The sequence below is a fragment of the Myodes glareolus genome, chromosome 7, assembly GCF_982192425.1.
Source record: "Myodes glareolus chromosome 7, mMyoGla1.1, whole genome shotgun sequence".
Classification (NCBI taxonomy): Eukaryota; Metazoa; Chordata; class Mammalia; order Rodentia; family Cricetidae; genus Myodes; species Myodes glareolus.
Genome location: NC_142032.1, coordinates 77,282,621 through 77,309,544, shown reverse-complemented (window position 1 = coordinate 77,309,544; position 26,924 = coordinate 77,282,621). Strand labels below are relative to the sequence as shown.

General features: G+C 45.8%; 1 protein-coding gene across 5 annotated transcripts; it reads right to left on the bottom strand.

Moving 5' to 3' along the window:
* Positions 1-39: 39 nt before the first annotated feature.
* Positions 40-26,924, bottom strand: Tmem219 (transmembrane protein 219). 5 transcript variants are annotated; one of them, XM_085693108.2, is made up of 8 exons: positions 26,819-26,924; positions 19,092-19,146; positions 9,853-9,952; positions 8,063-8,264; positions 7,788-7,977; positions 5,037-5,266; positions 2,851-3,019; positions 40-135 (listed from the first exon to the last, which is right to left on the bottom strand). In XM_085693108.2, exons 4-7 carry the CDS (start codon positions 8,225-8,227, stop codon positions 2,882-2,884), a joined length of 723 nt encoding a protein of 240 aa, XP_085549234.2. In that variant the 5' UTR covers positions 8,228-8,264; positions 9,853-9,952; positions 19,092-19,146; positions 26,819-26,924; the 3' UTR covers positions 40-135; positions 2,851-2,881. The 5 variants fall into 5 exon arrangements, with proteins under 5 accessions (XP_085549234.2, XP_048310898.3, XP_048310897.3 ...); XM_048454941.3 differs by having other exon boundaries at positions 8,063-8,261; XM_048454940.3 differs by lacking the exons at positions 9,853-9,952; positions 19,092-19,146; positions 26,819-26,924 and adding an exon at positions 9,261-9,343 and having other exon boundaries at positions 8,063-8,261.

Here is a 26,924-nt window from a genome sequence, read left to right as displayed (position 1 = left end):
TACTTTAATCCAATCCCCAATAAATACCTTACACAACAGTAGTCAAAAAGCCATTTATTTTCGCACATTCCAGTTCTTCTTTTTTTGTAATAGGTCTCCTAAGCTCAGAAGTAGGCCCAAGAATTTGATCTTCACCTGGAGAAAAAGTAAAAACAGAACAGGTAAGAAAGCCCAAAAACTGAGGAAGGAAGAGCGGAAGAGACATCTGAGGACAGGTTCTGGCATTAATCCCATGGGGTAGCCTCAAGACCCTATAATCACCCAGGGGCCAGAAAGCTGAAAGCCTTTTCCCGCTCCAGGACTGAATAGGCTCCACTGTTTGCTATTCTAAGTCTAGAAGATGGGACAGAGCTTCAAGGAACATTAACAAAGGCTGGAGCGGTTCCATAGTCTAGACTGCTTCCACTCTCCCACAGTAATTTCCTAGCACACAAAGGCCAGCAGAACCTGAGGAAGACTTAAGAGCTGGATGCATAATACTTTTTTTTTTTTTCGAGACAGAGTTTCTCTGTAGCTTTGGTGCCTGTACTGGAACTAGCTCTTATAGACCAGGCTGGCCTCGACCTCACAGAGATCCACCAGTCTCTGCCTCTTGAGTGCTGGGATTAAAGGTGTGCGCCACCACTACCCAGCTGCATAATACTTTCAAATGGGGTGCAAGTCTCCCAACAAGATGGAGATCTTTTTTGGATAGATTTTTTTCACTCAATGAGAGGATGTAACTGGTGGTATTAATAGTAGGCCATCCTTGGCTACATTTGCCAAGCTCATTCCCTCCAAAAGTCTAGTTAGTAGAGAAAGCCGTTTTCTAAATGCAATGATGACTACATGAAGAAAAACACACAGAATGCTTGGGCAGAGTACATGTCCAGTTAATAGGCATCACCATTAATTAGATTCTTTTGAGCTGTCTGAGTAGAATTCCAGAAAGGCCAGCAGGATGGCTGTCTCCAGGCTAACAGCTTGAGTGTGATTCCCAAGACCCACAAGATGGAAAGAGAGGACAAACTGCTGGACACTGTCCCCTGACCTCCAGATGTGCACTGTTGTGTGCACACATACACATGGCTCTCCTAAAATAAATAAAAGGAATTTAAAAAATAATAGTTTTGCCAGGGGTACTGGTGTATGCCTTTAGTTCCAGCACTCAGGAGGCAGAGGCAGGTAGATCTCTATGACTTTGGGTCTGGCTTACCCCGCAAGTTTCAGGCCATCCAGAGCTACATAGTGAGATCCTGTCTCAAAATGAATCAACCAATATTAAATAAATTTCAGGAAAAAAGCAAGACTACATATTCAGAACAGATCACCAAACCTGAACCCTCTTAATTCATCATTGCTGCCATAAACGTAGGCGTGAAGAGAAGCTCTGCTGAGTCTTACAGTCAGAACATGACTCGGAAGACAGCAGTCACAAAGGATGTGTACAAAAGCATAGCAAGTCAAAGAATTAGGCCCCAGTATGTTGGTAAATGTCTTCAATCCCGGCACTTGGAAGACAGATGCAGGTGAATCTCTGTGACTCTGAGGACAGCCTGGTCTACACAGTACGTGTCAGGTGGCTGGGGCTACAAATGGGACCCTATCTCAAAACAAACAAAAAAAGGAAAGTAAGGGGCTGGTGGTCCCAAGGTTAAGAGCACTTACTGCTCTTGAAGAGAACTTGAGTTTGGCTCCCAGAACCTACATTTAGCAGCTCAAAACCACCTGTAACTCCAGGTCCAGGGGATCCGCCACCCTTTCTGGGCTCCTTGAGCTCCTGTGCACATATGATGTACATAAACTCATGCAGGCGCACACATACACACATAAATAAAAATAAATAAATCTTACAAAAAAGTAAGGGCAGGGTTTTAGGGGGGTAAAAAAATAGAAACAGATAAAATTAAACCACATCTATATTTGTGGAAAGCTTTCATTTAAATAACCACACCTCCAATGACCTTCATTGGCTGTGATCCTGTCACTCACTAATCACACGTTCGGAGTGCACAGGAGGAGTGGGAGCACTGTCAGGAATGAAGGGGAGGAGGTGCCTTTTTTTTTTTTTTGAGACAGGGGTTCTCTGTGTAGGCCTGGCTGTCTTGGAACTCATTATGTAGACCAGCTGGACTCCAGCTCACAGAGATCTGCCTGCCTTTGCCTCCTGTGTGCTGGGTTTAAAGGCGTGCATCGGCGCTGCCACTACCCAGTTTAGGGGAGGCATCGGAATTGTTGGTAATAGTCTTTTTCTCCCTGGGTGGTGTGTCCACTTTACAATAATTTCCCAAAATGTACTTTTATGGCTTTTCTTTCTTTTTTTCTTTCTTTGGTTTTTTGAGACAGGGTTTCTCTGTAGCTTTGGAGCCTGTCCTGGAACTCACGCTGTAGACCAGGCTGTCCTCGAACTCACAGAGATCCACCTGCCGAGTGCTGGGATTGAAGGTGTGCGCCACCAAAGCCCAGCTTGGTTTTTCTTTTTACATGAAAGTTACTTATTTCACAGTAAAAATAGGGCCAGCGAGACGTCTCCGCAGGTAAAGCTTCCTGCCATGAAAGCGAGCCTGACACCCTGAGTTTAGTTCTCCTGACCCTACATAAATGTGGGAGAGAATCAACTCCACAAGGTGGTTCTCTGACCTCCACATGCACACCACGGCACATGCTCGGCCACACACACACAAAGAAAAAAGAAAAATAATAAAAACACTGTATGTTTCTGGAAAAAATTGTTTCCAGTTCCCATAAGGAGACAGCTGAATAGGGCTCTCAGGGACTTACAGGAAGCAGCATCTGAGGATGGAGTCAAAGGATCTGCTTTACCAAATTACAAATGCCATCCCTTCCCCACCGGTTCCCACAGAATCTCACCTGAGAACAGAGGGAGGGGCAGGCCGTGCCCTCAAAGCCGTGTTCGAGACCAGTGGAAGTCTGGGCGCGGAGGGAAGCACACAGCAGTCACACAGCAGAGCAAACCACAGAAGAGCAGCAGGACCAAGCCCAGGACCAGCAGTCTGGTGCCACACAGAGCTAGCTCCTCCTAGCGGTGGGGACAGGGGACGGGAAATGACAACAGAGAGGGTTGGGAATCTCCCAGTGGGAAGACAGTTTGCCCCACACCCTGAAAAACAGAGGTAAGCCCCAGGAGGCAGAGTCCTCCTGACACCCAGGGAGCGGCTCTGGGATAGGTCAAAGAGAACATTTGTCCTGATGGGTTCCAAACTGCTCTCTTGCCCAGTCAGCTGAACTCCCAGGAGTCACTATTTTCCACATTCCACCAGTCTTTCTTCCCTCCCTCCCTCCCTCCTTCCTTCCCTTTTAATAAAACAAGGCCTTATTATGTAGCTCAGGCCGGCCTCAACTCTCTTGCTCCTCCTGCCTTCAGCCTTCTGGGTGCTGGGCTGAGAGATGTTTACCATCACATCCAGGCATGTTCCTTTTAAGTTGGTGGGTGGGGTTTTGTTTGTTTGTTTGTTTTTTTGAGACAGGGTCTCTCTGTATAACAGCCTTGGCTGTCCTAGAACTCACTTTGCAGACCGGGTTAGCCTAGCACTCACAAAGACCAACCTGCCTCTGCCTCCTAAGTGCTGGGATTAAAGGCACGCGCTGCCACCACCCGGCCCTTTTAAAATATTTTTATATGTATATTTGTATTATGGGTATTTGGTCTGCATACATTATCTGTGCAACACCTGCATGCAGTACCTGCAGAGTCCAGAAGAGGGCATCGGATTTCCTAGAACTAAGATCACAAATAGTTGTAATTTGCTATGTGGGTGTTGGGAATTGAACCCAGGCCCTCTGGAAGGGTGGCCTGTGCTCTTAACCACCAAGCTGTCTCTCCAGCCACAAAACTTTCATTGCCAGAAAATGGCTTTACCTGCTTAAGGACTGTGCAAGTAGAGCCAGATTCTGCTTCCCCTAATGGCCTTTTTGTTTATTTGTTTTCAAGACAGGATTTCTCTGTGTAGCCCTGGCTGTCCTAGAACTCGGTAGACCAGGCTGGCCTTGAACTCAGAGATCTGCCTGCCTCTGACTCCCGAGTGCTGGGATTAAAGGCATGGGCCACCAAGAGGCTTTTTAAATTATGGGGCGTGAGATTGTAGCAGCTCTTTACCCAGTCTCCTCCTCCACTCGGTTCAGCTCCTCCACCCTGCAGGTGTCTCTTTCTCTTCTCTGAGAGCTCTAGGCGGCTCCATCGGTATCGACTGTACCGTTTGGCCTAACATAGCAGCTCCCAAAGCGGCTGAGACTGCGATCTCCTGCTTCCTTCTGTCATCCCTAGGCTCTCACGTGAATCCCAACAGGCTGGCTGCGCTCACTTCCTCCTTGGAGGATCATCTTCCCTGGGAAAAGGAGCTGGACCCCTACCCAGTCTCACCGTGTAGCCCTGGCTGTCCTGGAACTCTCTTTGTAGACCATGTTAGTCTCCAAGTCAGAGAACAGCAAATGGCTGCGGTCTCTGATCAAACCTGTTTCGCATCAGGCGCTGCACTGAGTACTTTCGGTCATTTTTTTTTAATATTTATTTATTTATTTATTTATTATGCATACAATATCTGCCTACATGTGTGCCTGCAGGCCAGAGAGGGCACCAGATCTCATTACAGATGGTTGTGAGCCACCATATGGTTGCTGGGAATTGAACTCAAGACCTTTGGAAGAGCAGGCAATGCTCTTAACCACTGAGCCATCTCTCTAGTCCTACTTTAGGTCATTTGTACTCAGTCCTTAGTTACTGGATTTTGTAAATTACGTCACTGGTGACGAGGCTTAGAGAGGCTCCGATACTTGCTCCAGACCACGCTGCCTCTAACCTAAGGCAGGGTTATAAAAACCCACGCTTGTTCGCTGTTGTCCTTCTATTTGAACAGACTGTCATTACAAAGTTCAGACTGGCAGTGAGCTTTCAATCCTCCAGCCTCAGACTCTGGCGTACCAGAGCTGGAAGAGAGCTGGCACTACAACAGACCAAGTTCTGCTTCGTGAGGTTGCCTCCTCAACCCTTTCGGACAGCGCTGCACACGAAGCCTTGAGGATCAACCTGAGGCACTTACCGAAGTCAGGAGCTTGGTGAGCACGAGGCGTTCGTGGCTCCACACCCTGACACACTCTTCACCCATCACTGAGCTCAGGACAGCATTTCCAGCTCCCTCCTCTGAGCAGGATATAGGTGGCTGGCTAGAGGGCAGGATCTCTGGACTAGCACTGAAATAGAGGCAGGTCTCTGGAGTTCTTCCTGAGGCCCCTCTGGCTGTGACAAGGATAGACTCCCCTGCAAAGGACCCTAAAGAGGAGCAAAACAGGAGATGGAAAACTGAGTGTGCAGCCAGAGAGATGGGCAGCAGCAAAGGGTTCAGTTCTCAGCACCCACATCTAGAGGTTTCCAAATGCCTGTAACTCCAGCTCCAAGGGATCTGATCCCTTCTCCAGGTCTCCTCCAGTAAACACACACACACCACACCCCCACATATACCCCTCACAAGCCTGCACACATACACCCACACACACCACACACACATACACATATACCACACACACACACAAAGCACACCCCCACCACACACATTACAAGCATGCACACTCACAGCAGTCATAGACATATGCATACATGCAAACCAGGCATGGTGGTGCACTCCCTTAATCCCAGCACTTGAGAGGCACAGGCAGGTAGATCTCTGAGTTTGAGACCAGCCACAAAGCAAGTTTCAGGATAGCCAGGGCGCCACCTCCGCCCAGTACATACAAAATCTTTTATGGGATGCCAGCGACAGCAGCTCATACCTAGAAGGAGTGAACCAATGCCTGAAAGTTGTCCTCTGACTTACTTACACAAGTATGCCGTGGCACATATCCATGCTCACACACACACAGAAACAAGTAACTAAGTAATTGTAATTAACTAAAAGACTGTCCATGAGTTTCTACTTCCTGCTTTGGACCTATTTCCCAGCTCAGTATTCCGTCCCTTGTAGGCACCATCCACACTGACACTGGGAAGTTCATAAACACGCCATCCTGGTTCCTTTCCATCTACATGCCTTTGTCTGCTGCTCCCTTTGCCTGGAATGGTACATGGCTACACATTCTAAAAGCCTCAGGTTGAATGCTGTATCCTTGGAAGGTCTTCCTTCACCAGCCGACTTCATACACTGACAGGTGTGTACTCCTGCTGTGTCTGTATTCTTGTTAGACTGTAAACAACTTAAAGGGACAGCTGACACACCTGAAAAATCACTACCAGAACCTCAGCGGACCAGGGCTTCTCAGTGATCAGGGCGGGAGTGTGAACACTGGTGAGTAGAATGGTGGTGCACGCCTTTGGCTCAGCGCTCAGGGCAGAGGCCAGCCTGATCTACACAATGAGTGCATACAGAGTCACATGGAGAGACCCTGCCTCAAACACAGACACACAAAACAAAGGGCTAGTGGGGACGGAAGAAAACACAAAGTTCCAGCTGTTAGACTGTAAGATGGTACAACAGGGGCCGGAGAAATGGCTCAGCAGTTAAGAGCACTGATGGTTCTAGGGGTCCTGAGTTCCATTCCCAGCAACCATATGATGGCTCACGATCACATGGAATAAGATCTGGTGCAACTTCTGGCCTGCAGGGACACATGCAGGCAGACCGTTGTATACATAATAAATATATCTTAAAAAAAAAAAAGATGGTTTAACAGTTTGGATGTTCCTCAAAAGATTAACCACAGAACTACCCCATATTCCAGTTGTGCCTATATTCTCAATGGTACTAAAATGTATGTCCACACAAAAACTGGTGTTAAGAATTGCATAATTACAGCTGGGTGGTGGTGGCACATGCCTTTAATCCCAGCACAGAGGCAGGCAGATCTCTGTGAGTTCAAGGCCAGTATGGTCTAGGACAGGCTCCAAAGCTACAGCGAAACCTTGTCTAAAAAACGACGACAACAACAAAAATAATTTCTTTCTTCCTTCCTTGGCTGGCCTGGGCCTTGCTATGTAGATTAGGCTGGCCTGGAATTTGTAGAGATCCACCTGGGCACCTTTTTCTTCCCAGCGCTGGGATTAAAAGTATGCAGCACCACGATGAACCTTAAAAATCTCAAGTCACAAAGGACTGCGTGTCGTAGCAATGTTCAGAATAGATAGGCCACCAGAGAGAGCAAGAGGCCAGGAAACCTGGGGGAAAGAGGGCAAGGACAGCTAAGGTGCAGATCTACTTAGACGACTAAAAAAAGTTCTAGGTCAGCCTGGTCTACAAGAGCTAGTTCCAGCACAGGCTCTAAAGCTACAGAGAAACTCTGTCTCGAAAAACAAAAACAAAAACAAAAACAAAACAAAACAAAATCTCAGGATGACTCCCAATTGTGTAAATAGACTAAAAGTGACTTACTTTAAATGAGGGGAACACACATCCGCAGTGACTCATACTTCAGTGTTGTCAGACATATACATGTATGTGAGATAGTTTCGGAACTTGTTATGTAGTCTTAGACGAACTCCCAATGTAACCCTGGCAGTATTGGCATGCTTACGCTCTCTCTATATATATATTCATCCTGGGGAGGGGTATTTGGTGTTAAACCTAAGGCCTCCTGGGGCATGCTAGGACAGAACTGAAGAAACTTAGAACTGGAACAGCAAAGTCAAAACATAGTGAATGTGAACAATATTCACTGCAAGCATCTTCTCCTATCCAGTCTGCATTGCAGCAGGGGTAACTAAGATGCACAGCTGTACCCAAGGTCACCAGTCTGTTGAAGTCAGAGATGGGGCCCAACCCTACCTGTTCTGGTGCTGGACCCCCATATTCCCCAGTTCTCACCTTTCAATCCTATCTGACTACCATGGATCTGGGCTTGGAATATTTGGGTTTTGTTTCTATCTGGACCATCTCCGAAGTTCAAAGTAGTACGTAAGCCGACGACGTGAGGCCCTCGCCACTTCCCTGTGACTGTCCCATTCACGGGGCACAGGCTCAGCTGGCCAAAAGACCTCAAGAAGGCAACCCAATCCTGTGTGCAAAAGAGGAGTGAGAGAGAAGTGAGATTAGCAACAGGGGCAGACATATACCAGCAGGGTGAGCACCCGGGTACTTACCTGTGGAATGTCAGGGCTACGTAGGCCAGATGTATGAGTGAGGAGGAAGCCACCAAGGCCCAGACCAGAGAGGCCAAGGAGCAGCAGGATCAAAGTGGCACAGACCAAAGGTGGGTGATGAGCCAGACAGAGATGCAGGTTGTGCCCTGCCTGGCAGCTGCCCATGGGGAGCAGAGGGGTCTGGGCCTCCACGGAGTGCCTGCTGGAGGACAGTGAGGGAGAACTGGACAAGAGCCTGCAGGTCAGAAGGCCCTCACCCATGTTACTCAAAGGTAAGCTAAAGCTAGAAGACAATAAATTTGCTCAAGGACACACAGGAGATGGCAGAGCCAGGACCAAAATCTAAGATTCTGTACCCAAAAAGTTCACCTCCTTAGAGCACTTAAGAAATGCTTGCTCAATTTCGTTGCTAAAATAACCAAGGGAGAAGCAGGGGACAGCATTCTGTACTAGCAAAGAGGATGTGAAAAGAATTCTCGCCTGGAAAAGAGGAAGTAGTTGATATGAGGCCAGGGGTTTGGCAGCCAAACAGTACAGCCAGAATCCAGACCGGAAGTGTCTTGGGTCAAAGTTCGTACTTTGGAGCTAAGCTAACCAGCTAGGTAGGAATGAACGAATGAATCTGTCTTGCTGCTCTCTAGCGAAGTTAAGATGTGAACTGGGAGTTCTAAGAACACCAAGTAATGAGGATTCGATGGGGCAGTAGTTTGGTCGGTACTTGGCCATGCAGGAATCCAACAGACATCCATCGCCTTTCTTATTATTGGTATCATAATGATCCTTAAGACCAGACGCCAGTAGAAGTAAAATTGTGGCTTTTAACACAGAAGTAGTAGGGTTAAGATTTGGAATCCGTCTCCAACTTCCGAGTACCCTATTCCAGGCAAGAAGCGATAGACTGGTGAAAATAAACATCTGGAAGGCAGGAGCTCAGCATAAGGAGTGGGGGGAGAGCACGGGAGAGTGTGGAAGCCCCTGGGAAACGCCAAGTGTCACATATGCTCGGCCCCTGCGCGGCCCCACGTCCCGGAACTTCTGCAAAAGGGAGGGTAGGAGGAAGGAGGACAGAGTCTGAGGGGCAGTAGCGGCTGGTGCATCTCGGCCTCCCGTCCTCCCCAAAGCCCCCTCCAGAAGGATCTCGACACCCGAATCCCTTCCCGATCCAGTGGCTTCAGGTCGGACCGCCACTAGCTCTCACCGCTTGCAGCCGGGCGGAGGCCGGCGCCCCGTGACGTCACGGGCGGCGCGGCAGAGGGGCGGGGCCCATGCAGGCGTGCGCCCGCTCCGGCCCCTCCCCAACCCGCCCGGATGCGCTTGCGTGGTGGCCACGAGGGCCTTTGAGGGCTTCTCCCCGGTCTGCGTCAGGCCAAACCAAGAGGAAATTTATTCTAGGGGCCAAGTAAAGAAAATAACTCGCCGGGAGGTGAGGAAACCAGAAACAGGCGAGGGAGGCCGTGCTAGCCGTCGTGGACACCTCAGGTTTTCCTCCCGGGAGTGCGCTGTAGGGTTTCGGCGGAACCTCACCAAAATCACTTTGCTGTTGCTTGCCGCGACCTGTTCGCACAGCCCGACCACGCCCAGGTTTTCGAGTCCTCTGGGTAGGATTAGGGGGCTCCACTCCTCCGCCCTGCGAGCAGCCTGTAGGTTCTGCTCTTCTCTGCCCTCTCAGATAGTTAAGGTCTACACCTTGGCTTGGTCCTTGGCTCTTACTGGCTCTTAAATGCACAGGACCCTAGAGCTACAAGTCTGCTCAACAGGAGGCGTCTCTTTAGAGGGGGAGATCGGCTTACCTGAAACAGCATAAAACGAACTAGGACCTCAGGTTCAAATCCTCTCTCCGTCCTGGTGTGACACCGCAGTCCTGTAACCCCAGCACTTATAAGGTGGAGGCTGGAGGATCAGGAGCTAAAGGTCAGTCGAGTTCAGCCTAGGATCACCCCCAAAACCAAACCCAAACAACAAAAGAATAGCTCAGCATAAGTTATTAAAACCATGCTGTCCTGGGATTAATATTGTTCCTTTTAAAGGAGACCATTTGTTTTTTGAGACAGAATCTCACTGTGTAGGTGACTTGGAACTCACTTATGTTGACCAGAGTCGTCTTGAACTCAGAGATCCACCTGCCTCAGCCTTCTGTATGCTGGGATTAAAGGTGGGGAACATGGCCCTCTAAAGAAGAAGGTTTGTAGCGCCGGGTTTGCGTCAAAACAGTTCTCAAAAGATGTAGTAGTACAGATGGGCATTAGACATATAAGGAAGCATTCATGCTCACTGCACATCAGAGAAAAGTGAATTAAAACCACATTGAAATCCTATCCTACCTCAATCAAAATTTATAAAAAAAAAGAAATGCTGGTGAGGATGTAGACCAAAAAGAACCCTTATGTACCGATACTGGGAATGTAAGCTAGTCTAGCTACTATGGATGTCAATATATAGGTTCTACAAAAAGTATAAATAAACCTAACATGGCCTGGCTATATCAGTCCTGAGTATCAAAATACTACAGGTAAACATAGAAGAAATATTCACACATTAGTCTTCATTTATTGCAGCACTATTCACTACCTAGTTCATCTATAGTGATATTTCATTTGTATTTTAATTAATAAAGCTTGCCTGAAGACCAGAATGCAAAACAGCCACATTAGTCAGCCATACAGGCCAGGCAGTGGTGGCACACACCTTTAATCCCAGCAGCCACAAAAGTTAGCCATAGAGGCTGGCGGTGGTGCATGCCTTTAATCTCAGCCCTGGAGGGGAATATAAAGCTGGATAAGCCAGGAACTCGCTCTTTTTCAATCTGAAGATTTCGTAAAGGTAAGAGCTCTCGAGTGGCTTGACTGCTTTGCTTTTCTGATTTTCAGGCTGAACCCCAATGTCTGTCTCTGGGTTTTTATTATTTGTGCTACATTCATAGAGAAATGTATAAAAAATGTATATATACACAGTGGGATTTTTTTTCAGCCATAAAGTACAGTTATTCCAGTTGGGGTGTGGTGGCACAAATCTTTAATCCCAACACTTGGGAAGCAGAAGCAGGCAGATCTATGAGTTCAAAACGAGTCTAGCCTCAACATAAAGCCAGTTACACTGAACCTTATAGAAGAGAAAGTGGGACGTACACTTGAACACATTGGCACAGGGAACCACTTCCTAAATATAACCCCAACAGCACAGACACTGAGAGAAACAACTAATAAATGGGACTTCCTGAAACTGAAAAGCTTCTGTAAAGCAAAGGACATGGTCAACAAGACAAATCAACAGCCTACAGAATTGGGAAAAGATCTTCACTAACCCCACATCAGACAGAAGTCTGATCTCTACAAAGAACTCAAGAAATTGGTCATCAAAAGAACAAATGATCCAATAAAAAAAAAAAGGGAGTACAGACCTAAACAGAGAACTCTCTACAGAGGCATCTAAAATGACTGAAAGACACTTAAGAAAATGTTCAACATCCTTAGACATCAGAGAAATGCAAATCAAAACAACTCTGAGATTCCATCTTACACCTGTAACAATAGCCAAGATCAAAAACACTGATGACAACTTATGCTGAAGAGGTTGTGGGGAAAAGGGAACACTTCTGCATTGCTGGTGGAAATGCAAGCTGGTACAACCCCTTGGGATGTCAGTGTGGTGATTTCTCAGGAAATTAGGAAACAACCTTCCTCAAGACCCAGTAATACCACTTTTGAGTATATATCCAAAGGATGCTCAATCGTGCTACAAGGACATGTGCTCAACTATGTTCATAGCAGCTTTGTTTGTCATAGCCAGAACCTGGAAACAACCTAAATGCCCCTTGATTGAAGAATGGATAAGGAAAATGTGGTACACTTACACAATGGAGTACTGCGCAGCAGAAAAAAATAACGACATCTTGAATTTTGCAGGAAAATGGATGGAGCTAGAAAACATTATTTTGAATGAGGTAACCCAGACCCAGAAAGACAATTATCACATGTACTCACTTACAAGTGGTTTTTAAACATAAAGCAAAGAAAACCATCCCACAAATCATAATCCCAGAGAACTTAGGCAACAATGAGGACCCTAAGAGAGATTTACATAGATCTAATCTACATGGGAAGTAGAAAGTAGAAAAAGACAATATCTTCTGAGTAAATTGGGAGCCTGGGGACCATGGGAGAAGTTTGAAGGGCAAAGGGGAGAGGCAGAGAAAAATGTAGAGTTCAATAAAAATCAGTAATACAAAAAGAAGAAAAAAACAGAAACAAACAAACAAAAAATGAGTCTAGAACACAGTGAGTGCCAAGCCAGTCAGGGCTCCACAATGAGACTATCTTAAAAAAAAAATATGGAAGAGATAGTTTAGCAACTAAGAGCACTTGCTGCTCTTGCAGAGGATCCAAGTTCAGTTTGTAGCATCCACATTCCAGCTGACAACCAGTGGTAATTCCAATGCCAGGGGCTCTGATGTCCTCTCTGACCTCCACAGGCACCAGGCACACATGTGGTACACATACCCAGACAGGCAAAGCACTAATACACAGAAAATAAAAATAAGTAAACCTTTAGAACATTGTCATCCCTCTAATCCCAGCACCTAGGAAGCAGAGGTAGGAAGATCAAGAACTCAAGACCAGCCTCAACTAATTTGAAGTCAGTCCAAGCTACACAAGGTCATATCTCAAAAGCCCATCAAAAAAAATGTTAATGAGGTGACTCAGCAGTTAAAGCCACAAACTTGATGACCAGAGTGCTATCCCCAGAACCCATGCTGGGAGGAGCGCACAGACTTGTGAGAATTGTCTCCCGACCTCCAGAGCACACGTGCACCTGTGCGTGCGCGCACGCGCACACACACACAAGATTTAAAAAGAAAAGAACAAAGTTGTGATATTTGCAGGAAACAAGTACAACTAGTAATAACCATATTTAGTGAATTAAGTCAGCCTTAGAAAGATAAATATGTGTCTTCTCCCATTTGAGGTTCTAGGATTTTATATAGATACAAGAAATCAAGAAAGAGAGAGAGTGTGTGTATCACACATATAAAACACACACAAAAATAGAAGTAGAACTGACTCACCCAAAATAGTGTAATCCGGAGACTCAGGGAGGGCAAGAGTAAGAGCGGGGAGGAGAGGGAAGTTTGGAGGGAAACTATAGGTTTATTTATCCACACATACTAAGGTATATTTAGTTTCAATTTTTCAAGAGAATACTTTTAATTGAAAGATAACACTTTTCTGTTGCTGAAAAACATTTTGCCCTAGTAAAAATATAACCTGCCAAAAATAGAACCTCCCATAGTTAGTGAGGCAGGGTTTTGCTCCTATCTTTCAAGGAGAATAAAAGCATCCAACTAAGGAATCCAGAGACTACTGGACAAGTGAAACAGCTGAAGAAAAAGGACAGATCAACAAGAGGAAATGTCCCAAATAAAAGAGTAAATTGGTCAATTGATATTGCCCACCTCCAGCTGACTGTCCTGAAATCCTCGCTCAGCCCCAGACTGGTGCTAGCACCCATGCCACCATTTTGCCTGAGTGGCTGCCCCTTCCCATCTAACAACCCCCCAATGATTCCAGCTAAAGGAGATGCACAGGAAAATAGCATGTGATTCCACCTGTGTGAGGTAAATAAGACAATAGCATATTCTGGCAAAATGAAATGCACCAAGGTATTCCACCTCTATGGAATGCGAAAGACAATATGTAATGATTCCCCCTGAGATTCACAATACAACAGCCTATGATTCTCTGGGCATGAACTACGTAAGATGATAGCGTATAGTTCCACCTATATGAGATACAGAAGGCAATCGTATATAATTGCAACAAAAGGAGATGCACAAGAAAGTAGCAAATGATTCCACCTCGATGAGATGCAAAGACAATAGGAAATGATTGCACCTGTAAGCAATAGAAAATAGCAGATGATTAGCCGGGCAGTGGTGGCGCACGCCTTAAATCCCAGCATTTGGGAGGCAGAGGCAGGCGGATCTCTATGAGTTCATGGCCAGTCTGGTCTACAGAGTGAGTTCCAGTATAGGCTCCAAAACTACACAGAGAAACCCTGTCTTGAAAAATAAAAAAAAAAATCGAATAAAGAAAGAAAGAAAATAGATTCCAGTGGCATAAGAAGCACAAAACAATAGTGAATGATTCCTCCTATATGAGACACATCAGACAAGTGATTCAACCTATATGAGATGCACTAGATAATAGCATATGAGTTCACCATTATGAGAGGCAAAAGCCAGTAGACAACTGCACATATGTACAACGTGTTGTGCACAACACAATAGCATACTATTTCACTGTTGTGAGACGCACAGCAGCTCAGAGATGGAAAGCCATAGCTCCCAGGACCTGGAGAGCAGAAGATAGGGAGTTATTGCTTAATAGATTCAAAGTTATGTGTTTGGTGGGCAAAGGCAGGTGAATTTCTGTTTTTGAGGTCAGTCTGGTCTACAAAGCAAGTTCCAGGCCAGTCAAGGCAGTGTGCCAAGGCCTTATCACAAAGACAAAAATAGAAGTTTTAGTTTTGCACAGTGAAATATCTTGGCCATGGGTAGCGGTGGTAACTGTCTATAGTCACCAGCAAGTGAACACCCTTGATACTACCGGATGACACACTTAAAATGGTGAAAGAAATACTAGGTGAGCTGGTGTGTGCCTTTAGTCTCGGCACTCTGGAGGTTGAGGCAGGAGGGTTGCACAAGTTCAGAGTCAAACCTGAGCTACATAGCAAGATCCTGTCCCAGAGGGGGAGGAGGGACTGGCAAGAGAGATGGCTCAGTGGTTTAAGTGCATGTACTGATCTTCCTGAGGACCTGAGTGTGACTCCCCAGCACCCACATCGGGCACCTCACAACTACCTGTAACTTAACTTCAGTTACAAGGATCTGACACCTTTGTCCTCTGTGGCCCCTCACCCGCAAAAAACACACACTGAGACACATATACATGCACCTAATTAAAAACAATTCAAAATATGTGACAGCAATAATTTTTATGTATATTTTATTACAATTAAAAATAATAGGGCTGGGGGGTTGGAGAGATGGCTCAGAGGTTAAGAGCACTGACTGTTCTTCTAGAGGTCCTGAGTTCAATTCCCAGCAACCACATGGTGACTCACAACCATCTGTAATGAAATCTGGTGCCCTCTTCTGGCTCACAGACATACATGCAGGCAGAACACTGTATATATAATAAATAAATCTTAAGAAACAAATAGAGCTGGAGAGATGGCTCAACCATTAAGAGGACTTGTTGCTCTTGCAGAGGACTTGGGTTCAGTTCCAAGCACCCACGTGGCAGGCTCAGACTCACCTGCAGTTCCAGGCCAGCCAAAGCTACATAGTGAGTCTCTGGTCTCAAAAGGAAGATGGGTAGTTAGGATGGCTCCGTGATTAAGAGCATTTGCTGCTCTTGCAGAGAATCTAGTCTTGGTTCCTACACAATGGCTCAAAACTTTTCTAACTCAGATTTCAGGGGATCTGAAACCCTTTTCTGGCCTCCGTAGTTACCAGGCACGCACGTGGTACACATACACGCATGCAGACAAAACACTCATAGGTATAAAATAAAAGCAAATCTGAAATAAACACTTAAAGAAGTTATTGAAAAATCTGCATTCAGCTGGGTGGTGGTGGCGCACGCCTTTAATCCCAGCACTCAGGAGACAGAGGATCTCTTTGAGTTCGAGGCCAACTTGATCTACAAGATCTAGTTCCAGGACTGGCTCCAAAGCTACAGAGAAACCCTGTCTCGAAAAACAAACAAACAAACAAACAAAAATACAAGAAAGAAAGAAAGGAAGGAAGGAAGGAAGGAAGGAAGGAAGGAAGGAAGGAAGGTCAACAGACAGTTCGGGGATGCCTGCTGTGTACCATGCTCATGTTGCTGGGGGCTCAAGACAGAACGTGACAGCTGGATTTCTGATGTCAGAGCTTTTCCTCTGACATGTCAGAGGAAACACTTGATGCAGAGCAAAGGGTAAAGGGCAGGGTGGGAACTCTCCCCAGCTCTGTCAAGAAAACACAGCAAGCTCTAAGAAAAATCACACATCAGTGCACTGGAAGCCTGCAGCAAAGACTTCCTGATGCAGGAGAAAGAAACAGAAATGTGAAGGCTGGCGAGTTTTCCAACTAACTTTGACCAGTCCCTCCCACTGAGGCACTGCCATGCTGCTTCTTTTTTTCTTTTCTTTTCTTTTCTTTTCTTTTTTTTTTTTTTTTTACGTTTTGACTTATGTGTGTGTATGTGTGTTTTACATGAGTGCAGATGCTCAAAGAGCACAGAGATGACCAGTCTTCCTGGAGACGGAGCTACAGGTGGTTGTGAACCATCAGCACAGGTGCTGGCAACTGACCCTGGTTCCTGTCCGAGAGCAGTATTTGCTCTTAACTGCTGAGCCACCATTCCAGTCTCACACCCTCCCGTACATTAAAGTATTTTATTTGTGATCCTCAGGTTGGGCGTGCATGTGAAAGCCAGAAGTTGATCTCTCTTTCTACTGTGTGGGCCACTAGGGTCTGATTGAAGTCATCAGTCTTGATAGGATGTACCTTTACCCACTGACCCAACACATAGTCCCTTGTTGTGTTTCTTGGTTTGCTTTTCCAGACAAGATCTCACTGTGTAGCTCTGGTTGGCTTGAAACTTGCTATAAAGACCAGGCTGGTTTCACATTCACAGAGATCTGCCAACCTCTGCCTCTAGAGTGCTTAGTTATGTTTTCTGACATTGAGACAGGATCTCATGTAGTCCATGCCTGCCTTTAGCTCACTGCATAGCTGAAGGTGACCTTAAATTCCTAATCCTCCTGCCTCTTCCTCCCAGGTGCTGGCATTACAGTCAGCTGCCACCTTACCTGGCTGACTGCCTTTGTCTTACCTCACTCTGAGTCTTTTCAGGGAAGGAGAACAGCTAAAGATGGCCTGGAATAGATGAGACCCTTTCTCTAAATAAGTAAATATAAAAGTTATAAAAAAAAAAAAACCAAATATGGGCTTGTTGACATACAGCCCTCACCCCCCCCACACACACACGGAAGGAGGGAGAGATTGGGGATATAGTATATATGCAAAAAAATTCCCAGCAAAATACGAAGAAACAAAGCAGCATAATAAATAGATTGTAAACTATAGCACAGCACAAGACTTTAATTCCAGCACTAGGGAGGCAGAGCCAGAATGATCTCCATGAGTTCAAGGCCAGCCTGGTATACATTATGAGTTCTAGGCGATCATGGATACATCATGAGACCCTGTCTCAAAAATAGCAACAACAGCAACAAAAATCAACCCATGCAATACAGCAAATTACTAGAATGAAGGGGAAGAAATAATCATTTTAGTTAATAAAAAGGATTCTTTGATGGGTGTGGATGTGGGACCACCAAACTGTAATCCCAGCCAGCATTCAGGAGCTGGGGTAGGAGGGTCAGATGTTCAAAGTTAGGTTTAGCTACATATTTGATTTTGAGGTCTACAGAGTGTCTCAGAAAACCGAAACATAAACAAACAAATAAACAAAAGTAGTGGTGGAGGTCAAGCCTGGTGGTGCATGCTGTAATCCCAGCTCAGGCAGAGGCAGAAAAATCGCCACAAATTTAAGACCAGCCTGGGCTACAAAGCAAGTTCCAGGCCAGGCAAGGCTATGTGACAAGACTGTCAAAAAATTAGTGAGGGACTGGAGAGATGGCTCAGAGGACCTGGGTGTGGTTCCCAGCACCTACGCGATAACTAACAACCATCTGTAATTCCAACTCCAGGGAATTCAACATCCTCTTCTGACTTTCATGGGCACCAAGCCTGCACATGGTACACATGCCAAGCAAGCAAAACACAAAACATTTTTTAAAAAATAATAAAAATTGGTAAAGAAAAAGAAAGACCTTTGATAAGGAGCTGGAGAGACAGCTCGGAGGTTAAGGGCATGGACTGCTACTCCAGAAGACCGGGGTTCAGTTCCCAGTACCCACACAGTGGCTCACATCTTTGACTTTAGTTCCAGGTGACCCAATGCCCTCTTCTGGTGTCTAAGAGCACTGCATGCATGTGATACACAGACACACCTGCAGGCATAATGTTCATACACATACAAAATAAAATGAAGAGGGGGGACACCCCCTTTCATGATAAAATGCTCAATAACCTAGAGAACTTTCTCAGAGAAATGAAGGCCACTAAGGAGACACTCAGAGCCATATGTCTAGTGGTGAAAGATTGAAAACGCAGCACCGAAGGATTCCTACTTTGTCCTGTGTGATCGAAACCCAGCAAGTGAAATAGGAAGCAAAGCCTTTACCATGTGGGCACCAACAGATGTTTCCAGTGAAAAGCCATCCCTATGCTAAAGATTCTGTGTGGCTGATTAACGGAACTAGAATTTTGTGATTGTGGAGAGTTGGAGGATGGCAGAACCATATGCAAATTCTCTTGGGCTGTCTTTAGTCCCCTTAATAATCAACATTTGCCCACCTCTGTATCTGGCCTTATAGTCTTCTGCCTGTCATGTGAAACCTTTGGGATGTATTATTACCTTAAGAGACCACCAGCTCCCACCAACCCCGAAAGCTAAGGTAACATCGGAAATCTGTAACAGATTTTTTTTTTACACTTTTCTCTAACCCGCCTATCTCCTGTTCCCACACATGGATTTGAAAAGCGCCCTGAGACCTGTGAGAAGCTCAGCAGGTGAAGGTGTTTACTGCCAGCCCAGTGAAGCGCTTGAAGAGCTGCCCCACCCACAGGGCAGAAGAAGTCCCACAAGCTCTTCTCTGACCCCATGTGCATATGCACTCATGCGCACTGAATAAATGTAACAACTTGAAGTGCCTTGACTCATGCCTTTTTCTTGTTCTGTAACTATAAATCTCTAGAGAACTATTACTATATTGGAACATGGCATGGGGGCAACCCAGCTCGGAATTTCTGGGCATAGTTGTTTCCAGAATGAACTGTCTCATTGTCTTTGATGTGAGAGCTGTTTTTGTGTTGACACTGGAGCCAAACTCTGCAGACATCGAGACGGTACAGTACCTTCAGCGATGCTTCACACTCCTTGGCATCAGAGAATCCATACTGGAAATAAGCCCTGTAAAGGCAAAGAATATCAAGGCCTTTAATCAAATCTCAGTCCTTCTTGAGGATCAGGAAATCCAATTTAGTAGAAACTTGTGTGTGGAATTATGAGGGGGGTTGGGGAATGGGGAGCTCTGCCAAGTGTGCAGAGCTGAGAGCAGCAGAGATCTGCACTGAAGAACATGGTACAGATGCGGAGAAGAGAAAACTCTCTGCTCAGACCCCGCTTAAGTGAGGCACCGGGGGATAGAAGGCCTTTCCCCATAGATTGTGGCCAAACCCTGAATTGTTGCTCATCATTTATTGGCCTTCTTCCATTCATGTTGTGGGGGAAATACACCAACCTAGAAATCAGAATAGCTCAGCTGACTTGTGTCAGAAAGGCTAGACATTAGTTATGAATTCAAATGTATTCCGTCACCACACTGTTAGAAATCTCACGAGACACAACCTTAGGTTGCCATGTCAGAATCTCAGCTGCTTCCACAGGGCTCTTTGTCTGCGCAACTATGTTTGGAATAAGGGCAAACCGTAAAGGTTTGAGTACATAACAGTGCTGGGTAGAAGTGGGAGGAGAAAGGAGAGGAAGTGGCTCAGTTTAAAACAAGCAAAGGCTGAATACACTGCTCAACCAAAAAAATAGGCAGACAGAACGCTTTTCAACATCGTCAGTCATTTTGGAGACGCAGAACAAGAGCACAGTTTCGAGGCTGGTGATTTTAGGTGGGCATGATTTTAATCCCAGCACTCAGGAAGCAGAGGCAGGTGGTTCTCTGTGAACATGAGGCTAGCCTGGCCTACAAACAAAGAGCCTGTCAGAAATAAACAAGCAGTTAGGGCTGGGGCATAGCCTAAGTGGATAAAGAGCTTGTGACAGCCTAGGGGCCTGAGCTCAGCCTGGGACCCACACACAGCTAGGGGAGCCGGCCCAGCCTGCAATCCCAGTCTCCCACGGCAAGATGAGACAGACACGAATCTTTGCAAGCTCAGAGTCCAGCTAGCCTGGTACCTACCCAGTAAACAAAGACCCCGAAAGCATGGACTGACTTCCAGGGTTGACTGTGGCATCTACAGGTATGTCCGGATGTGGCTGCACATATGCATACATATCACACACACACAATAATTTTTGCATGGTATCTGTTTTATTGCTGGTTATTAGAGCTTTGTTGTTGTTTGTCTTTTAGTCAGGGTTTCATTCTGTAGAGCAGGCAAGCCTGGAACTCACTATGGAATACTTTTTAAAGGCAGGTAGGTGTTGATAAGTTTGTGGAGAATCGAGAGCCCTTGCTCACAGTTGCGTGTGCTATGGAAAACAGATCGCCAGCTCCTAGATAATGTAGCCACGGCATTATTAGACGATCCAGCAACTCCGCTGCTAAACACACAACATCACATTTGAAAACAGGTGTTCAAAGGAAAGAGCTCGTGTGCTGGCACAGGCGTCCGACCCTGTAATAGTGAAAAGGAGAACGAACCCTGCGCCCCCAGTAGATGAGTGGACAAACAAGATGTGTGATACCATACAGCACTGCGTCCTTCAGCCTTAAGAAAAGAAATGCAGGGTCTGAGAAGTTGGGGAGTTAAGAGCACTGGCTGCTCTTCCAGAAGGCCAGGGGTTCAGTTCCCCGTACCTATATGGGTCGGGGGTAAAATCTACTGCAACTCCAGCTGCAGGAGATGAGGTTTCTTATGAAGGCACCCCTTCCCACCCACACGCAAGTGGTGTAAATTCACACAAATGCACACATATATACATAAAAAATAATTTAAAAAAAAATAAAAGTAAGGGGCTGGAGAGATGGCTCAAAAGTTAAGAGCACTGGCTGTTCTTCCAGAGGTCCTGAGTTCAATTCCCAGCAACCACATGGTGGCTCACAGCATCTATAGTGGGAGCTGATGCTCTTTCTGGCGTAAAGTCATACATGCAGATAGTGCATTCATATACATAAAATAAATAAATAAATCTTTAAACGATAAAAAAAATAAAAATGAAGGAGGCTGGGTGGCATGCTGGAGTCTGAAGAGGCTTTGTGGATGAGATTTTAAGTGAGATACGCCAGGCACAAGAAACCGAACACTCTGCTCCCACTTATTCCAGACACCCAAAGGAGTCCAACTCCTAGACTCAGAAAGTAGAATGAATAGTGGTTGCCTGGGGCTGGGAGGAGGGGAAAAGCTTAATTTGCTTCAAATTGAGAAGATGAAATAAGTGCTGGGGATGGGTGGAGGGGTGGCTGCCTCTGGGCTATACATTCAAAAATAGCTAAAATAGCAAATTTTATTCTGTGTGTGTTTTGCCAAATAGAAAGTGGAAACAAGGAAAAAGAGTAGGAACCGCGTCCACCGCAGGCATCTCCACCCCACCCTGTCTCCCAAGCCGGAACCCTCAGTCAACCTTGACTGCGCCCCCTACCGCTCTCCCACGCATCGCGTCTGTCATCAGAGTTGATCTGGAGCCGCCCCCACCCCCTGCAGCTGGCATCTCTTATTCCAGGCTCTCCTGTCAATGCTGCCGCAGCTGTGCCTCACCCTCCTCTCTGCTTCGAGCTCCCCCCACCTCATTCCACCTCGTTCCCGCCATTCCTCTACACCTCCTTCCGCGTCCTTTTCCTAAAAGAACAATGTCAAGGCTAGGCTGCTTTTTACTAAGGACCTCTGCAGAGCCCTTCTGCCGAGGCTAATCCTTTCCGTACGCTAGTGCACTTTTCCCTCTCCCTGTACGTTCGTCTCCAGGCGGCTTTCGCTCTTTTTCTACCTTCATCCATTTGCAAGTATTTACGGAGCAATTCTAGCTGGCTAGGTGCCGGGATTACCATGAGAAATGAGTTAGCCTCTGTTTATCTGAGAAAGGGGATTAACGAGATTTTTGAAATGTATATAAGGGAAATGAGTATGAGGTTTGCAGACCTTTAGAGTCAGGGTTCCTTAAACAGTGAAGCCAAGGATGGTTTCCGCGTGCGGTCTGAGCTGATTCCTATGCCCAGGAATACGCTCAGGCACTCAGGAAGGTCTGTGAGGCCAAGATTCAGATACAAGGAACAGCAGTACAAGCAGAGGCGAGAGTGGTTTCCTGGGCAGGTGCTGGGGCTCTGCCTGGGGCTGGGGAAGAGGCTAGGTCACAAGTCTGTGGCTGAAGCCTACTAACAAACCATGGCCGAGACCCCAGGTTACTAGAAACTCAACGGAGGATTCTAAGAATTTATTTTATTTTTATATGCATGTTTTGCCTCCATGCATGTAAGTGCCCCTGTACCTGCCCGGTGGCCGCAGAGTTCAGAAGACAGTGTCTGACTCCCTGGAACTGGAGTTACAGGTGACTGTGAGCCACCATGTGGCTCCTCTGGAAGAGCAGAGCCATCTCTCCAGGTTTTTGTTTTTTGGTTTTTTGTGGTTTTTTGTGGTTTTTTTTTTTTTTTTTGAGACAGAGTTTCTCTGCAGCTTTGGAGCCTGTCCTGGAGCTAGCTCTTGTAGACTAGGCTGGCCTCGAACTCACAGAGATCTGCCTGCCTCTGCCTCTCGAGTGCTAGAATTAAAGGCATGTGCCACCACCGCCCGACTTTTTTTTTTTTTTTAGAGGAAAATGAAGCTGGACATGACTGTGTGTGCCTGTAGTCCCAGAATTTGGGAGGCAGAAGCAGGAAATCAGAAGTTCAAGGTCATCTCAAGTAGACTGTGAACTTCAGGTAAGTCTGGGCTATATGAGATCCTATCTCCAAAAGAGAAAAGGGAAAAAAATAGCCTAAGGTATGCTTTTAAATTTTTCTGGTGTGTGTGTGCACGCATGCACGTATGTGTGGTGTGTGTGTGCTGTGGTATGTGTGTTCATGTGTGGTGTGTGTGTGAGGTATGTGTGTTCATATGCATACATAGGTACAAGGATATAAATATCTATGTATGAGTCCAAGTGATTTGAGTCCAGAGCAGAGATCTACCGGTATCTTTAGGCCTTCGCTAGTCACACTCTGTCTTATCTTCTGAGAAAAGGTCTCTCACTGAACCTAGACTGACTGGCTAGTGAGCTCCAGGAATCCTCCTGCCTCTGCCACCTCAGTACCAGGATTACACGGGTTTGCCACCACACCCAGATTTTTTTGTTTGTTTTGTTTGAGGCAGAGTTTCCCTGTGTATTTCTGGAGGGCCAAGAACTCAGCGTGTAGACCAGGCTGGCCTTGAACTCTTGGGAATCTACCTGTTTCCATCTGCTGAGCATGAGCCATAGGGCTAGTTTCACCTAGCATTTCCCAAGGGTTTGGGGGATCAGCAAGCATTTGACCTGTTGAGACATCTCAGTCCAATTTCACATTGAAAAAAAAAAGTATGCCCAGAGCCAAGTAGTGGTGGTAACGCCTTTACTCCCAGCACTGGGGAGGCAGAGGCCTGCGGATCTCTGTGGGTTCAAGGCCAGCCTGGTCTACAAAGTTAGTTTCAGGACAGCCAGTGCTTCACAGAGAAACACTATCTCCAAAAACAAACAAACAAAAAATTTAGGTGTGCACAATTTGGCAAGCTGGGGCAGGAGGATTTTGTGTTTGAGGCCAGCCTGGGCTAATAGTAAAATTCTTGTCTTTAAAAAAAAGTTACTCACAGATTCAACGCAATGCCCATCAAAATCCCAGCAAAATTCTTCAAAGACCTCGAAAGAATGGTACTCAGCTTCATATGGAAAAGCAAAAAACCCAGGATAGTCAAACAATCCTGTACAATAAAAGAACTTCTGGAGGCATCACAATCCCTGACTTCAAACTCTACTACAGAGCTACAGTACTGAAAACAGTCTGGTATTGGCATAAGAACAGACAGGAGGACCAATGGAACCGAATAGAAGACCCGGATATCAATCCACACATCTTCGAACACCTGATTTTTGACAAAGGAGCAAAAAATATCAAATTGAAAAAAAGTATATTTAACAAGTGGTGCTTGTATAACTGGATTTCAACATGTGGAAGAATGAAAATAGGGGGCTGGAGAGATGGCTCAGTGATTAAGAGCACTACTTGTTCTTCCAAAGGTCCTGAGTTCAATTCCCAGCAACCACATGGTGGATCACAGCTATCTGTAGTGAGATCTGGTGCCCTCTTCTGGCCTGTAGGCATACATGCAGACAGAATACTGAGAATACTGTAAATATAATAACTAACTAACTAACTAAATAAATAAATCTTAAAAAAAGAATGAAAATAGACCCATATCTATCACCATGCACAAAACTCAGGTCCAAATGGATCAAAGACCTCAACATAAAGCCAGTTACACTGAACCTCATAGAAGGGAAAGTGGGAAGTACATTTGAAAGCATTGGCACAGGGAACCACTTCGTAAATAGAACCCCAGCAGCACAGACACTGAGAGCAACAATTAATAAATGAGACCTCCTGAAACTGAAAAGCTTCTGTAAAGCAAAGGACATGGTCAATGAGACAAAACGACAGCCTATAGAATGGGAAAAGATCTTCACTAACCCCACATCAGACAGAGGTCTGATCTCCAAAATATACAAGAAATCAAGCAATTGGACACCAAAAGACCACATAATCCAATAAAAAAAAAATGGAGTACAGACCTAAACAGAGAACTCTCTACAGAGGAATCTAAATTGGCTGAAAAACACTTAAGGAAATGTTCAACATCCTTAGTCATCAGAGAAATGCAAATCAAAACAACTCTGAGATTCCATCTTACACCTGTAACAATAGCCAAGATCAAAACCACTGATGACAACTTATGCTGTAGAGGTTGTGGGGAAAAGGGAACACTTCTGCACTGCTGGTGGGAAGGAATGCAAGCTGGTACAATCCCTTTGGATGTCAGTGTGATTATTTCTCGGGAAATTAGGAAACAACTTACCTCAAGACCCAGTAATACCACTTTTGAGTATATATCCAAAGAATGCTCAATCTTGCCACAAGGACATGTGCTCAACTATGTTCATAGTAGTTTTGTTTGTCATAGCCAGAACCTGGAAACAACCTAAATGCCTCTTGATTGAAGAATGGATAAGGAAAATGTGGTACACTTACACAATGGAGTACTACACAGCAGAAAAAAATAATGACATCTTGAATTTTTCAGGAAAATGGATGGAGCTAGAAAACATTATTTTGAATGAGGTAACCCAGACACAGAAAGACAATTATCACATATACTCATTCATAAGTGATTTTTAAACATAAAGCAAAGAAAGCCAGCCTACAAACCACAATCCCAGAGAATTTAGACAACAATGCGGATACTAAGAGAGACTTACATAGACATAATCTATGTGGGAAGTAGAAAGTAGAAAAAGACAAGATCTCCTGAGTAAATTGGGCGCATGGGGACCTTGGGGGAGGATTGAAGCAGGGAGGGGAGAGGCAGGAAGGGGAGCAGAGAAAAATGTAGAGCTCAATAAATAGCAATAAAATAATAATAAAAAAAGAACACTGGCTGCTCTTCCTAAGGTCCTGAGTTCAGTTCCCAGCAGCCACAACGTGGCTCACAAACTTCTGTAATCAGATCTTGTGCTCTCTTCTAGCATCTAAGCATACATGCAGACAGAACACTGTATACTTAACAAATAAATCTTAAAAAGCAAAGCAAAACCTTCTGCAAAGCCCAGGAAGGAGCTCTTTGCAGTATCATCTAGAGTCCCCTGGTTCTGTTGAATCCCAAAATGGAGACTCATCAGTTTCTTAGCAGCTGGCAGGTCATCATAGACCTTGATCCTCTTCGTGGACATGTGGCCATAATCCAATGGACTATGTTCAGAGAAACTTGATTAGAAATGTCATTAAGAGCCACGTGGATCGTTGAAGATTTTGCTCAGTGGAAAGTGCTTGCCCAGAGTGGGCAGGACCCTGACTTCATTCCTCTAGCTCTTCAGTATATGTAATTTCTGAGTGTGGCTTGTAATCCCAGCACTTGAGAGGTGAGCGATTTATGAGGCTGGCCTCCATGACATGCTTTCTCAAACATACACGCAAACAAGATTCACACAGTGTGTTTGTGGCAGCCTGTGACCCCTGAGAGTAACTCTGTTCCCAGTGGTGGTTCTGAGTAAGCTCTTTCCTTTTCAGCAGGGCCCAGCCTGGCGCTGAGAGCACAGGAAGATGGTCTTGACTCAGGACCATCCCCAGTCCTAAAGAAACTGGGATGTTAGCCTGGTCCACAGAGCAGAAGAAAGGGGAAGTTTAAGGACTCACCTTCAGGTGCTCAGAAGAAGGCAAAGTTCAAGGAGGTTTTGGAGAACAGAGTGAAGGATATATCATCAAGGATGCAGAAAAGTGACTTGGTGAGCAGGACAGGCATCACCTAACTTGAAGCCTTTCTGTTCCTCCCTGCCCCACAGACCTAAGCAGCCATCACAGAACTGGGGATGGTCTTAGTGGTAGAGCACTTGCCTATCAGAGGCAAGGCCTCGGGTGGGTTCAACTCAGCACCCAAAACAACAGAAAACTGATGTCCTCACTCCTGGCTGCAGGGCTGGATGATCCCTATATAGATGTTCTAGCCAATACTCTTGGTAATGGTAGAAATGCTTCTAGCATCCAGACTGGTCTACATATTCACAGACCAGCAGAGCTCTTAAATACCCAGGACCTGGTACACAAGGTCCCTCTGCTGCTCTCCCCAGGAAGAGCAAGCCCTAAAGAACTCTCCCTCCATGCCTGGCCCAAGTCCCAGTTCCCAGGGAGAGGCCCTACCTGAGATAGCTCCATGTCCTCCTCCTCCAGAGGCTGCACAATGCCGCCAAGTCTGGAGAGTCTCCCCGATTCCGCTGTGCTCAGGCCAGCTGTATTCCAATGAACT

Excerpts from the sequence above, each read along its gene's own strand:
- Tmem219 (XM_048454937.3), bottom strand. The coding sequence starts at position 8,323 with ATGGGTGAGGGCCTTCTGACCTGCAGGCTCTTGTCCAGTTCTCCCTCA. Across the intron at positions 7,978-8,062 it reads GTAGCCCTGACATTCCACAG|GATTGGGTTGCCTTCTTGAG; the intron begins GTAAGTACCCGG and ends TTTTGCACACAG. Across the intron at positions 5,267-7,787 it reads TAGTCAGATAGGATTGAAAG|GGTCCTTTGCAGGGGAGTCT; the intron begins GTGAGAACTGGG and ends GCTCCTCTTTAG.